Source organism: Panulirus ornatus, chromosome 73 (genome assembly GCF_036320965.1).
Source record: "Panulirus ornatus isolate Po-2019 chromosome 73, ASM3632096v1, whole genome shotgun sequence".
In the NCBI taxonomy this organism is placed as follows: Eukaryota; Metazoa; Arthropoda; class Malacostraca; order Decapoda; family Palinuridae; genus Panulirus; species Panulirus ornatus.
This window is the reverse complement of record NC_092296.1, coordinates 8,848,526-8,864,129: the sequence shown is the minus strand read 5'-3', so window position 1 is coordinate 8,864,129 and position 15,604 is coordinate 8,848,526. Positions and strand designations below refer to the sequence as shown.

At 48.8% G+C, this 15,604-nt stretch overlaps 1 protein-coding gene across 1 annotated transcript in view; it reads right to left on the bottom strand.

Annotated features, from left to right (window-relative positions):
- LOC139748212 (cell adhesion molecule Dscam2-like) overlaps positions 1-15,604 on the bottom strand; it is a 356,883-nt gene that overhangs the window by 52,884 nt on the left and 288,395 nt on the right. The window contains exons 12-14 of the mRNA XM_071661036.1: positions 9,878-10,039; positions 3,881-4,165; positions 2,477-2,596 (exon numbers count right to left, since the gene is read on the bottom strand). Coding sequence (XP_071517137.1) covers positions 2,477-2,596; positions 3,881-4,165; positions 9,878-10,039 — 567 coding nt within the window. The remainder of the gene's footprint in view (positions 1-2,476; positions 2,597-3,880; positions 4,166-9,877; positions 10,040-15,604) is intronic.

Here is a 15,604-nt window from a genome sequence, read left to right as displayed (position 1 = left end):
GAGGGGGTTGTTATTTCATGTGTGGCGAGGTGGAGATGGGAATGAATAAAGGCAGACAGTATGAATTTTGTACATGTGTATATATGTATATGTCTGTGTGTGTATATATATGTGTACATTGAGATGTATAGGTATGTATATTTGCGTGTGTGGACGTGTATGTATATACATGTGTATGTGGGTGGGTTGGGCCATTCTTTCGTCTGTTTCCTTGCGCTACCTCGCTAACGCGGGAGACAGCGACAAAGCAAAATAAGAAAATATAATTAAATATATATACATATATATATATATATATATATATATATATATATATATATATATATATATATATATATATATATATATACAGAGAGAGAGAGAGAGAGAGAGAGAGAGAGAGAGAGAGAGAGGAGTCTACATGCTGTTGGGGACCATAAACCCAGGTTGTAAGTCCACATCCTATCAAATCTACACAAGGCTGGTACAACCACAACGAAAAAACTAATAATAATAAACCAGGTTAGCGTTTTTAGTTTAGTGTTTCGATCTTCGTAAGTGAAGACGAGGCCAGAATGCACGAGGAGGAAATATATAGTTTAAAAAAAAACGGGGTACTGTGGCGTTATTTCTGGCCGTTATCTGCGTTATCTTAAACGGGGTAAGGTGGCGTTTATATGAGGGTGTTATCTCTGGCTGTTATCTGCGTTATCTTAAACGGGGTAAGGAGGCGTTTATATGAGGGTGTTATCTCTGGCCGTTATCTGCGTTATCTTAAACGGGTTGAGGTGGCGTTTATATGAGGGTGTTATCTCTGGCCGTTATCTGCGTTATCTTAAATGGGGTAAGGCGGCGTTTATATGAGGGTGTTATCTCTGGCCGTTATCTGCGTTATCTTAAACGGCCGAAAACGGTAATGACTCTGTGGGTCGTCTTCTTTCGAACGCCGGATCTGAGGGCTTAACCTTAGATAATATTGATTAACTAGTTGAGCACGACGGTACGACCCTTGAGCACGACGGTACGACCCTTGACCACCACAATACGGACCCCTGTGCACGACGGTACGACCCTTGAACACCACATTACGATCCCCTGTGCACGTCGGTACGACCCTTGAACACCACAGTACGATCCCCTGTGCACGTCGGTACGATCCTTGAACACCACAGTACGATCCCCTGTGCACGTCGGTACGATCCTTTGGGTATACCATAAGTTTGAGAGTGGGGCTTGAGATTAGGGAGGGAGGGTGTAGTGGGTGTAGTGGGTGTAGTGGGGCGGGTGTAGGGAGGAGGCCTCACACAAAGCTAGGATCAGCAACACCTCTCCCCCGACGGTAAAGTTCGGATCCCGTCATCTTCCTCCCTGCTGGCTCCGGTGGACGCAAGGAAGCCGACCAGATCCCCTCCTAACCTGCGGGAAGGGTCGTTTCGTTCGGCTTCGCTGCTTCATTCGGCTTCGCTGTTTCATTCAAGCTCCGCTGCTTCATTCGGCTTCGCTGCTTCATTCAGCTTGCTGCTTCATTCAAGCTTCGTTGTTTCATTCGGCTTCGCTGCTTCATTCAGGCTTCGCTGTTTCATTCAAGCTTCGCTGCTTCATTCAGCTTCGCTGCTTCATTCAAGCTTCGCTGCTTCATTCAGTGACACGTGTCTCTCTCTCTCTCTCTCTCTCTCTCTCTCTCTCTCTCTCTCTCTCTCTCTCTCTCTCTTGTGTCCTCTCCCCTCCCACACGCCTTAGTGCTGCTGCCCACGACTGAGGGGAGACGTTCCCCCCAAAACACTTTGGGCTTCGGTTGCGTGTTGGTTCGTAGTGTTGACGTCTAATCCACGGGGCTGGGGTTCGATCTCCGGCGTAGCGGCCGGCTCTTAATCCTTTCTTTGGCCGGTGGATGAATAGGGGTTCCGATATTGGCCGGGCCCAGAGCTGTGACGAGCCTGGCCAACCCACAGCACGTAATTCTGCCCATAAGTTCCACAGTGGCGGCCATGTGTGGGGACGTGGCCATGTGTGGGGACGTGGACGTGTGTGGGAACGTGGCCATGTGTGGGGACGTGGACATGTGTGGGGACGTGGACGTGTGTGGGGACGTGGACATGTGTGGGGACGTGGACATGTGTGGGGACGTGGACATGTGTGGGGACTTGGACGTGTGTGGGGACTTGGCCAAGTGTGGGGACGTGGGGGAGGAGGAAGAGAGGAAGCTGATATATATATATATATATATATATATATATATATATATATATATATATATATATATATATATATATATATATATATATATATATATATATATATATATAAGGAAGAGAGGAGGGTTTAAGGGAGAAAAAGGTTGTGTGTGGGGGGCGGGGTGAGGGGGAAGGCCAGAAGGACTGGCAGGCAGGTCAAGAAACGCGAATCAATCGGGTATAGAAAGTGTAAAAGACTCGAGGAGGAGATGGGGTGGGTCAGACAGACAGAAAACAGTACATAATGTCGCATGGTTACTGACCTGTCTCCTTGCGCCAGGCGACCGTCGGGTTGGGGAAGCCCTTGGCCAGGCAGTGGAGTGCCACGGTGCCGCCCAGGGCTACGCTGGCACTAGCTGGCTCCACCACCCAGGCGGGAGGCACTGTGAGGGGAGGGAGATGGCCCAGGGAGGGCGCAGGGAGGTTAGGGTACACATTAAACAGCTGTGTCCTGCAATATATCTAACTACTGTCATGTTGAGACTGCAGAATGGCTAACTTGCAAAATCAAATGAACTATATTAACTATATTCTTGCATAATGGTTGTTAGTGTTGAATGGTTAAGAGCATAATTTGAGACAACCTTCTGTCGCATTACTCTGCGTTTAACTGTTGTTCATTCTCGAGCAAACAAGCGCTCTCAACACGTCTTGTGGTCTGACAAAACATCTATTCCAAAACAAAAATAATGCTGGTGGACTATTGTGTAAAAAGGGGCGACATAAAAATGTTATTGACTATACACACACACACAAAAAACCACCTCTTTTTTCCTCAGGCTATCATGATCAACAAATGTTATGGAAGCTAGTGGATGGTGGTTGAGGAAGACACACACCAAAAAAAAAGGAAAAAAAGAACAGTGAAACATGAAGTGCCACGTCATCTGTGGGCGGGCTGTGTGGTGTTGGTTTGGGAGGTTCTGTGTCCAAAGAGAAAGCATCAGAGAAGATGTCGCACACAGGAACCACACCGTCAGCAGTCTGCCTCACGACGCCCACCTCCTAACATAACGTCTGTGGGTAAAGCCCTTTGGGGGGAGGTCCGAGGGAGATGGTTTCTACACCCCTAGATGCCTGGTTAGGTATAATGGGGCCAGTCACTGAACAGTCGTCATCATCAAAACTACATCTCAAGCTCGGTCAGTTCAATGTGGAAGAAACCATCTCCCCGATGTCAGCCTCGTCAGCTACGACGCCGCGTCTGTGGGCGTCCGTCGTCGTCATCGTCGTCGGTTTGGGTCACTACTGGTGGGGGAGGGCGTCGGGGGAAGGGCGTGGTGTCAGGACGAAGGCCAGACCAGGAGTGCGTCGCAATCGTACGTGCGACACGCGCCCCCCTCGCTGCTGCCCTGTGACCAATAGACCTCGACAGTTACCGGCAGCTTGAGGGAGAGAGAGAGAGAGAGAGAGAGAGAGAGAGAGAGGGGGGGGGGGGGGGCTCGACCTAATCTCCTGGCCTCCCCCGTGCTGTGTGGTCGAGTCTGGTCTAGTGAGGAGAGCGTGTGTGTCGCCGTCAACATGTCGTGGAGAGCTATGTCATCATTGACCCCCCCTTTACTGACCTCGGCCCTCCCTAGAGTCTATCCCTCCTGTATTATAGCTTTGTCTGAGAGTCATGCCAATAAAGCGGAGGGGGGGCGTGTGCGAGACCGTGGGCGGCCTACCGCTGACGGTCAAGAGGGCGTTGGTGGTTGAGGTGCGGGCGGCGTTGGTGGCGGCACAGGTGTAGTTGCCGGAGTGGGCGGCGGTGGCTCGGTCGATGACCAGGATGGAGGTGAAGGCGTCCAGCTGGGAGGTGCGGACGTCCAGGCCGGGGTCGAGCGGGTGGCCGTCCTTCTGCCAGGCGTGTGTCAGGGGCTGGTCGCCCTCCTGCACCAGGCAGGTGGCCCTCACCTGCATCCCCGCGCGGGTCTCCACCGGGAAGTTCAGGGGCGCCAGCCGCGGTGGCACTGAAACACACACACACACGCGCATTCACTCACGCGCACACGCACGCACGCACATCGAAGGATACAGCAACAATCGTGAAATACAAAAGGCTGGTACAGGGTCGTGGGGGATGGTACAGGCAGCAGGTCCACCTACAGGAGGAAGATACAATGGGAGGGAGGAGGAGGAGGAGGAGGCGCACACAAAGAGCCCACTGGCGAGCCAGGCATGATGATAGTGGAAGCAATTTAGCAAGAGAGACAAATGAAGTCTGGCAGCGGGAGGCTGGGGAGGCTGGGTCGTCAGCAGAACGGCTCACAGAGAGTAAACAGCCGCGGTAAGTTGGGGGAGGTGACCACATCTGGGTTTACAGGGGCACGGCTCAGGGACATCAAATATGCTCTGGAAAAAAGTAGAGAGAAGAAGTACATGTTTATATACATATATATATCTCTATTCTCGTTTGTTGTTGGTGGCGCCCGTTGTGGTTGGTGTGGGGGCGTGGGCGGCCGTGTGGGCGTACCATTAACGGCGAGGGCGGCCGAGTGGGTGGCTTCAGCCCAGTGGTTGGAGGCGCGGCAGGTGTAGTGGCCGGTGTGGGCGGCGGTGAGGGTGTTGATCATGATGGCGCTGGAGAAGTGGCCCATGCTGGACACGGAGACGTCCCCCACCTCCTGGATGGGGCGGCCGTCCTTCTCCCACGTGAAGGTGATGGGTGGGTCGCCCTTGTTCACGATGCAGGCTGCCCCAGCACGGTCGCCCGCCTGCAAGTCTTCCTCGAAGTGGAATGGTTGTAGGACGGGCGCCACTGTAACACACCCCTGCTATGATGAGCCCGCTGAAGCCCCTGCCTACCTAATGTCTCCTCCTATCTCTGCCTCACGCCCCTGTCTGGTGATAACCATTCATCCTGAACCTCTACTAATTTGCCTGTTCACTCGCCCTTATCTACTAACTGCCTGTTGGTCTGTTTGATGGTACCCAAAAGGCAGGTTGACCCAAGTGGCAATCTAGATCAGGTTTTCCCTGGCGTTACGATGGGCAGTCGAGAAGTTCCGCAAACACCGGGTCACGGGCAGGGTCGTCTCGTCTTTCGTGCACCGCGAAGGTAAATCTTTTAAGATATAACAGATGGAGATAGATTTCCAGCTGTAGACTGAGGGAATGAAGTTTGGCGTCGGAGAAAATCATGGAAAGCGACAAACTCTCAGGGGAGGGGTTCGGAGAGCCATATACTCGTCTGTGTCCCACAATCCTCTCCGTGTTGGGCGCCGGCGTCGCTTCTTCGTATGCCACAACAACCATCGGGGCTGTGGACTTGAAGGGCGGGTCCGTGAGGGTCATAAGGGCGACCTCTGGTCAGGACGGCCTCCTGATGCCTCTAATGAGGTCAAGCGTGAACAACCTCATTATGCCCGGATCAGTCAATCATAATCGACGGAAATTATCACACGCAGTTTGGGTTCCACGTGACAGTATTTGAGTACCGTCTTCGCGTTCGGTAAGATGGGGCGTCGGGTCGCGCGCTGACTGAACTGTATAGAGAACCAATCCACTCAGCCCTCCCTTGCGTCTGGTTACTGGAAAGCGAGGCACTGGATCAAATCAAGGAGACCCCGAATTCCCAGCTGGAATCCATGGAATGGAAGCACCAGAACATTCCCATCCCTCGAAGACATCCCACATGCTCCTCTCTCCCTCCTTCCCTCGCCTCGATTCTCTGAGACGTGGAAAAGAGATTCCCTGCTTCCTGACCCATCGTCGTAGCTAACCTAACCATTTCAGATGACTGGTATGCCGTCCTGGCCCACAACAATTTCAGCAGCGCCATGTCGGCGCCTCTGTGGGAAGTACTGACCAAAAGTATGTCCTCATTTCACGACCCAAAGTCCCACAAGACGCGTTATCACACGAGCTCCTGCTGGTACCTATGGCGTCGATCAAAAGGACTCTGCTCTTTACTGCCCCGATCCGACCTGACCTCGAGTGACCTGACCTCAAGCATCACACCTCTTTCGAAGCTTAATCAATTGATTGTCCCGCTTACGCGTGCGCTGAGTTCAGGACGACAGAACTTACGCAAGGCTACGTAAACCCGCGTCTGATGACACTTCCATACGCCTGGCCATGACAAGGCTACAGACCGACCAACAGAGCAAGTAGCAATGAGGTCAGAGGAGGATTGTGTCGAGAAAATACGAGTAAGAATTGTCTGTCTGACTTTTCTACCCTAAACCTTGTTTGTGAAACTTTTTGACTGCCCTCCGGAATCTCCCTCATAAGGGGAGTTTACATGGCTTTGCCTCGCTGGGGAACGGCTGGCTCTCTCTCTCTCTCTGGTAACAACATCCAAGTTCTGTTAGCTGTTGGTGAGGTTTCTCTTAATAGCAGGGGATAAGAAAGTTATAAGATAATAACAGGTTACAAAAAAAAATGGGAAATTAGCTATCTACTGATTATCGTATAACTAACAGCTAATGAGTGTCTACCTGATTATATAGTAATCACATGCACAGTTTCATTTCTATCAACACACAAGCTGTTCAATGAAGACGAATGATAGAGCGAACGAACGTGACAACTTTCGTAACTCACGCACGAACGGCTTCGTCCACCATCTACCGACGCTTTCCATCTCTGGACGGGTAACCCCATCAAGCAAGCGTGGAGCTCCGTGCTCCTCAACACCATACAGAACACCAGAAAAAAAGGGACATGACTTCGCTACCGAAGCATACGGGGTGAGGGAGGGGCAACGACCCATTGGGAGAGGAGGTGGTGTGGTGGCGAATCACACGGGAGGGGAGAGTGGGAGAGAAATATGCCAGGAATATGACGAGTTTCCAGCGGTTCCCTTGAAATCCTGGCACTGTGTACCCAGCCACTGACAAGGCCTGGAGCACTGAAAAATGCTTCGCTGAGGAGACACAGAGGAACGCCTCTGCAAAATTGAAGATCTCGCCTCAGTCTATATCCCACTGTCTCTCTCTTGACCAACTACGATGGGAGGAGGTTATCCCAAATAACTTCACACCTTTATAACCTCGACTGGGCTTTTAACGCCCGAGATTCTAACCTTGCCAAGAACCTTCATTATCATATAATAATGAGGGAGTATATGATGGGTAAACACGTCTTGATCTAATCCCAAGAGTGCGTCTCCAGCGACTTCCTGCAAAGGGGAAGCCAAAAAAAAGGCATTGCATTATGCGCATTTTCCTCCTTGAAAAGTGGACTACGATTCCTTAAGAGGAAAAGCAAAAATGGAACGTAAGAACATCATCATCATGATTCCAAACGTGAGCACTTCACACACCGAAGAAATTTCGAGTGCTGTCCCTACAGGTTGGAAGGCAGATTCCCAAATCTCCTTTTCCAGATCGACTCCTGGATTCTGGTCGCCTTAAAAACCCTGCGTAAAACTCTTGGAACCAATCGACAACCGACAGCTTCCGCTCTCAGGCACCAGAGGCACAGGCGAGTTATAGGAGCCAGGGAGGGAGAGGAGGAGGAGGAGGAGGAAGTCCAGTTCATCGCTCTCTTCGACGACGTCTACTGCAGCCGACCGGGACGACGGAGGGGGTCTCACGTCAGTAGCTTTAGTAAGGGGAACCGAAGAAGGGAAGCTGGCACAACACTACCAAGTTTTTAGGACATGTTTCAGGTCCTGAGTCACGGTGTTCGTCGTTGGAGTGTCGACCAGGGATGACCCCCCCCCCGAAAAGGAAGAGAGGCGTTTCTTTCCAGTGGCTGATGAAAAGAGACAATCAAAACACCTGTGGAACTGCCCAAAAGGCACATTCGTGAACTAGTCATCCAACGGAGGCGACATGGACGACTTAGAACACACGAATTTCTGACAAACGATCTTCATTGGTTGTTTTGGTGGTTCGGGCCTATCGACCAACCAAGAAAAGGTCCTCAGCGTCAAGTTATAACAACCAATCCAGAATTCATGGACACCTTCCTCAGACCATAACCCACGCCCCTCATGACAGGCGACAGGAGGTTTGCCACAAACGCCCAGGCTGAGGGTAGACGACATGGGGAAATGAGGCAGGGTTTGGGCGTAGGGGTAGATGGGGAGCGTTTTTTTCCCTGCCCCTCCTCTCTCTTTTGTTGGGAGGGATAAAGCCCAGAGCAACCTAAAGTGGACGGACGGGCGCTCTCAGGAAGTGACCATTTCCCCATCTAGAAGCCTAAAGTCTACTGGAACGCATCATATCACTACGTTCTTTGGCAAAAACCTCATCATTGGACATATGAAACCTCACACCTACCAACACTTGGTTTACAGTTCTCCTTAACCCTAATATATATCTTATCTACCTCATAAATACTTCAGCAAAACCTCATAATCTTCCTCCTGAAAAAAAAAACAATCATTTCGAGGACAAAGATCCAGCCTCTTGTACTTGTCCCGGTTCTGTAGGCCTTCGGCGGCACACAAGAAGATAAGCTACACTAAAATTGCTTCCAGTTGATAAATACTGGATCGTCTCTCATGCTCCAGGGATTAATACCGCTGGAAGGGTTTCCATATACCTTCCAGGTGACCTGCCTGGTGGGTTATGACACCTGGAACCACCCTGGTCCTGTGGGACACAATGGTACCAGAACCAACAGCTGACGCAAGGCACACATAAACAACACCCAGGAGAACCCGAGGTTCCTTTATACCCTCAATGGCCTGCTGGATCCTCTTCTGTTTTCTATACTCATTAGATAACACAATTCTAAATGTCGTTTAAGTCTGGAACTTCTCAGTGTTTCATGGATTAATCAATATAGTTTGATTTCTAAATTACTTTCCAGTTAACGAAAACACCCATCTGTAAATGAAGACCGAAAACTTTAATCACCTGTGAAGTAATGAATACTGACATTGTTCTGAAAAAGGAAAAGAACATATAAAGCATCATATATCATTTCCTGACTACATAAAACCTCTTACGGATGTCCTAACTTTAAACCAACTGTTTTTAGGTTTAGATAAAACTCACCTTCAGTACTCGTTCCTCACTCACCTAAAACTAAAACCTGGTTTATCAAGTTACCAAACAACCCAGAAACGAGCAACTACACAATTGGTACAGATGGGTTGGATTACAGTGAAAGATGGAAGCAATATGTTTACCCACTTCTCTCTCTCCCCCAGTACAGTACCTAGCCCAAAGGACTTTTATCTCCCCCAGGGTGACACCTCTTTCCCCCCAGTCCAACACGCACCCCCCTCACCCCCTAAGGTCTTTCATTTCACACAGGAACGTATCCTCCCCAGGGCGTGGCACCCCCCTCCTCCAGGTACATCATCTGCCCCCCCCAGGTGTGCTTCCTCCCCAGTGTGCCACCCTCTACATTCCCGTGTCTATGTCCAGTGTTGCACCCCGTATCCAGTGGGGACTTTCGCCTCCAGTGGTCCACCTCTCATCCACGCTTCTTTCCCCCCAGTGCAAACAGGAGGAGGATAGAGAGGTGCCCCTCGTGTCTCGTGTGTGTGTGTGTGTGTGTGTGTGTGTGTGTGTGTGTGTGTGTGTGTGTGTGTGTGTGTGTGAGTGTCCCACCTAACTATGGTCTTTCTCCCGTCCGCCCCCCCAGGGCCGTGTCCCATCGGGTCCTCCAAGGACCCCAGGACGTACCCAGGGGGCGAACGGGGGAGGAAGGAGAAGTGATGGTTGTCCCCAGGTGCCCCTGGCTCCCCAGGAGCGTCCCCCAGCCCCCAAGGGACATACCCATGACACGGACGGAGAGGTGCTGGGTGTCTGAGCGCCCCTGCCTGCTGGAGGCGGTGCAGGAGTACTGGCCGTCGTCAGCGCCCCTGGTGACCTCCTCCAGGACTAAGGTGCCGTTAGGATGGACCCGCTGCCGGTGGCTGGTGGGTAACCTGACCCCGTCTGTGGGACGCAAGAACACGGGTTAGACTCCCCCCCTTCTGTGTATACGTACACTCCAACGCTGTCATCCTCAATGTATACTGACGTGTAAACCTGAGTACCTGTATGTATACTGACGTGTAAACCTGAGGACCTATATGTATACTGACGTGTAAACCTGGGTACCTATATGTATACTGACGTGTAAACCTGAGTACCTGTATGTATACTGACGTGTAAACCTGAGTACCTGTACGTATACTGACGTGTAAACCTGAGCACCTGTATGTATACTGATATGTAAACCAGAGTCCCTATATGTAAACCACAGTACCTATATGTATACTGACGTGTAAACCAGAGTACCAATACGTATAATGACATGTAAACCAGAATCCCTGAATGTATACTGACATGTAAACCAGAGCCCCTATATGTATACTGAAATGTAAACCAGAGTACCAGTATGCATACTTAAACGTAACCACAACACACACACACACACATACACACACACACACACACACACACACACACACACACACACACACACACACACACACACACAATACATTAATCAAGTAATTCATGTATATATCTTCATTTATTCCCCCAATAAAGAGATAGATAACTAACAATAAAGAGATAACTAACAATAAAGAGATAACTAAGCTACAGCTATAACCAATTTATCTCAGTCTAGGCCATACAGAGGTCATCATCTCTCCGTGGCAACTCACGACGAGAAATAATTTCAGTTATGTACCTTGTGATAATCCTCAGAATTATTTTGATTACCTTTAGTCGTAAATAATCCTTAGAATTATCTTGATTACCTTTCGTCATAAATACGTTAATACATTAATCTTACCAACATAGAAGCTCGGTGGTGGAGGTGGAGGGGGGATAAATCCCCCCCTCAGTAATCCTTCATTAACAACACAGATACGTGGCTTAAGCCCTTCTGTCGCAATGCCTTCCTCTAACCCCGCGGACACACACACACACACACACACACACACATATATATATATATATATATATATATATATATATATATATATATATATAGGAAAGGATCACAATTTTGCGCGTGACCAAAATATTCCTATGAGTCCACGGGGAAAATGAAACACGATAAGTTCCCAAGTGCACTTTCGTGTAGTAATCACATCATGAGGGGAGACACAAGAGAGAAATATAACAGTCAGTTGATATACATCGAAGAGACGAAGCTAGGACGCTATAGGAATATATATATATATATATATATATATATATATATATATATATATATATATATATATATATATATATATATATATATATATATATATATATATCTTTTTCGTGGTAGAGATAAAAAATGGTTCAATAAACCTCTAGCAAGACTCTCTGTCCCCTCTTAAAAAATCCTATATCCGGGGGGGATTTGTCGCAAGTAATCCCCTTTGTCTCTTCCCCCCCCAACCCTTCCCCCACACCCCCTCCTCCTCCCCCCTACCATAAAAATCCTCAAGTAATCCTTCACACTTTTTCGGGGGGGGCCGCGACACCAAAGGGGGGGCGGGGGGGATACACGCGCCTGCGTGGGCGCGGCTGGCGTGGAGGCAAAAGGGGGGGGGGGAAGGGAAAAGGGGAGGGGTCTCTGTCTCTTCATCTGAGGCACTTAACACTTGTCGAGAGACTTATATAAGTAGGGCAAGCCGCCTACAACCCTCACACCCAAATGACACTTTCTACAGGGTGTGTACAACACTAACACTTATACACTTACAAGAGCGACCCAACCGACAAGGACACATTGTAGAGAAGGGTGTACAACACTTGCACTTATACACTTACAAGAGCGACCCAAACAACAAGGACACATTGTAGAGAAGGGTGTACAACACTTGCACTTATACACTTACAAGAGCGACCCACACAACAAGGACACACTGTAGGGAAGGGTGTACAACAGTTGCACTTATACACTTACAAGAGCGACCCAACCGACAAGGACACATTGTAGAGAAGGGTGTACAACACTTGCACTTATACACTTACAAGAGCGACCCAAACAACAAGGACACACTGTAGGGAAGGGTGTACAACAGTTGCACTTATACACTTACAAGAGCGACCCAAACAACAAGGACACACTGTAGGGAAGGGTGTACAACACTTGCACTTATACACTTACAAGAGCGACCCAAACAACAAGGACACACTGTAGGGAAGGGTGTACAACAGTTGCACTTATACACTTACAAGAGCGACCCAAACAACAAGGACACACTGTAGGGAAGGGTGTACAACACTTGCACTTATACACTTACAAGAGCGACCCAAACAACAAGGACACACTGTAGGGAAGGGTGTACAACACTTGCACTTATACACTTACAAGAGCGACCCAAACAACAAGGACACACTGTAGAGAAGGGTGTACAACACTTGCACTTATACACTTACAAGAGCGACCCAAACAACAAGGACACACTGTAGGGAAGGGTGTACAACACTTGCACTTATACACTTAACGCATGACTGTCTCGTTGTCACACACATGTACGTACATTCCAGTGTTGTGCACATGTGCCACTGAACCCAACACATTACGACACGACACAATAAATAATATTACCTACAAAAAATATATATAAATCCTGGGTAATTAATGTAATCACATCTGGGTAATGTAATCAGATCCTGGGTAATGTAATCAGATCCTGGGTAATGTAATCAGATCCTAGGTAATGTAATCAGATCCTGGGTAATGTAATCAGATCCTGGGTAATGTAATCAGATCCTAGGTAATGTAATCAGATCCTGGGTAATGTAATCAGATCCTGGGTAATGTGATCAGATCCTAGGTAATGTAATCAGATCCTGGGCAATATAATCAGATCCTGGGTAATGTAATCAGATCCTGGGCAATATAATCAAATCTTGGGTAATGTAATCAGATCCTGGGTAATGTAATCAGATCCTAGGTAATGTAATCAGATCCTGGGTAATGTAATCAAATCTTGGGTAATGTAATCAGATCCTGGGTAATGTAATCAGATCCTGGGTAATGTAATCAAATCTTGGGTAATGTAATCAGATCCTGGGTAATGTAATCAGATCTTGGGTAATGTAATCAAATCTTGGGTAATGTAATCAGATCCTGGGTAATGTAATCAGAAGAGGTATTGTGATAACTACCCAACAACTTGTCTCCATCATATCAATGCCAGTGCGTCGACCACAACCTCCTGCACCATCACAACACTCTTAACAACCACCACAACCTCCTGCACCATCACAACACTCTTAACAACCACCACAACCTCCTGCACCATCACAACACTCTTAACAACCACCACAACCTCCTGCACCAACACAACACTCTTAACAACCACCACAACCTCCTGCACCAACACAACACTCTTAACAACCACCACAACCTCCTGCACCAACACAACACCACTCTTAACAACCACCACAACCTCCTGCACCAACACAACACTCTTAACAACCACCACAACCTCCTGCACCAACACAACACCACTCTTAACAACCACCACAACCTCCTGCACCAACACAACACCACTCTTAACAACCACCACAACCTCCTGCACCAACACAACACCACTCTTAACAACCACCACAACCTCCTGCACCAACACAACACTCTTAACAACCACCACAACCTCCTGCGCCAACACAACACTCTTAACAACCACCACAACCTCCTGCGCCAACACAACACTCTAAACAACCACCACAACCTCCTGCGCCAACACAACACCACTCTTAACAACCATCACAACCTCCTGCACCAACACAACACTCTTGACAACCACCACAACCTCCTGCACCAACACAACACCACTCTTAACAACCACCACAACCTCCTGCACCAACACAACACTCTTAACAACCACCACAACCTCCTGCGCCAACACAACACTCTTACCAACCACCACAACCTCCTGCACCAACACAACACTCTTAACAACCACCACAACCTCCTACGCCAACACAACACCACTCTTAACAACCACCACAACCTCCTGCACCAACACAACACTCTTAACAACCACCACAACCTCCTGCACCAACACAACAACACTCTTAACAACCACCACAACCTCCTGCACCAACACAACACCACTCTTAACAACCACCACAACCTCCTGCACCAACACAACAACACTCTTAACAACCACCACAACCTCCTGCACCAACACAACACTCTTAACAACCACCACAACCTCCTGCACCAACACAACACTCTTAACAACCACCACAACCTCCTGCACCAACACAACACTCTTAACAACCACCACAACCTCCTGCACCAACACAACACTCTTAACAACCACCACAACCTCCTGCACCAACACAACACTCTTAACAACCACCACAACCTCCTGCACCAACACAACACTCTTAACAACCACCACAACCTCCTGCACCAACACAACACTCTTAACAACCACCACAACCTCCTGCACCAACACAACACTCTTAACAACCACCACAACCTCCTGCACCAACACAACACTCTTAACAACCACCACAACCTCCTGCACCAACACAACACTCTTAACAACCACCACAACCTCCTGCACCAACACAACACTCTTAACAACCACCACAACCTCCTGCACCAACACAACACTCTTAACAACCACCACAACCTCCTGCACCAACACAACACTCTTAACAACCACCACAACCTCCTGCACCAACACAACACTCTTAACAACCACCACAACCTCCTGCACCAACACAACACTCTTAACAACCACCACAACCTCCTGCGCCAACACAACACTCTTACCAACCACCACAACCTCCTGCACCAACACAACACTCTTAACAACCACCACAACCTCCTGCACCAACACAACACTCTTAACAACCACCACAACCTCCTGCACCAACACAACACCACTCTTAACAACCACCACAACCTCCTGCGCCAACACAACACTCTTACCAACCACCACAACCTCCTACGCCAACACAACACCACTCTTAACAACCACCACAACCTCCTGCACCAACACAACACTCTTAACAACCACCACAACCTCCTGCACCAACACAACAACACTCTTAACAACCACCACAACCTCCTGCACCAACACAACACCACTCTTAACAACCACCACAACCTCCTGCACCAACACAACAACACTCTTAACAACCACCACAACCTCCTGCACCAACACAACACCACTCTTAACAACCACCACAACCTCCTGCACCAACACAACACTCTTAACAACCACCACAACCTCCTGCACCAACACAACACTCTTAACAACCACCACAACCTCCTGCACCAACACAACAACACTCTTAACAACCACCACAACCTCCTGCACCAACACAACACTCTTAACAACCACCACAACCTCCTGCACCAACACAACAACACTCTTAACAACCACCACAACCTCCTGCACCAACACACACCACTCTTAACAACCACTACAACCTCCTGCACCAACACAACACTCTTAACAACCACCACAACCTCCTGCACCAACACAACACTCTTAACAACCACCACAACCTCCTGCACCAACACAACACTCTTAACAA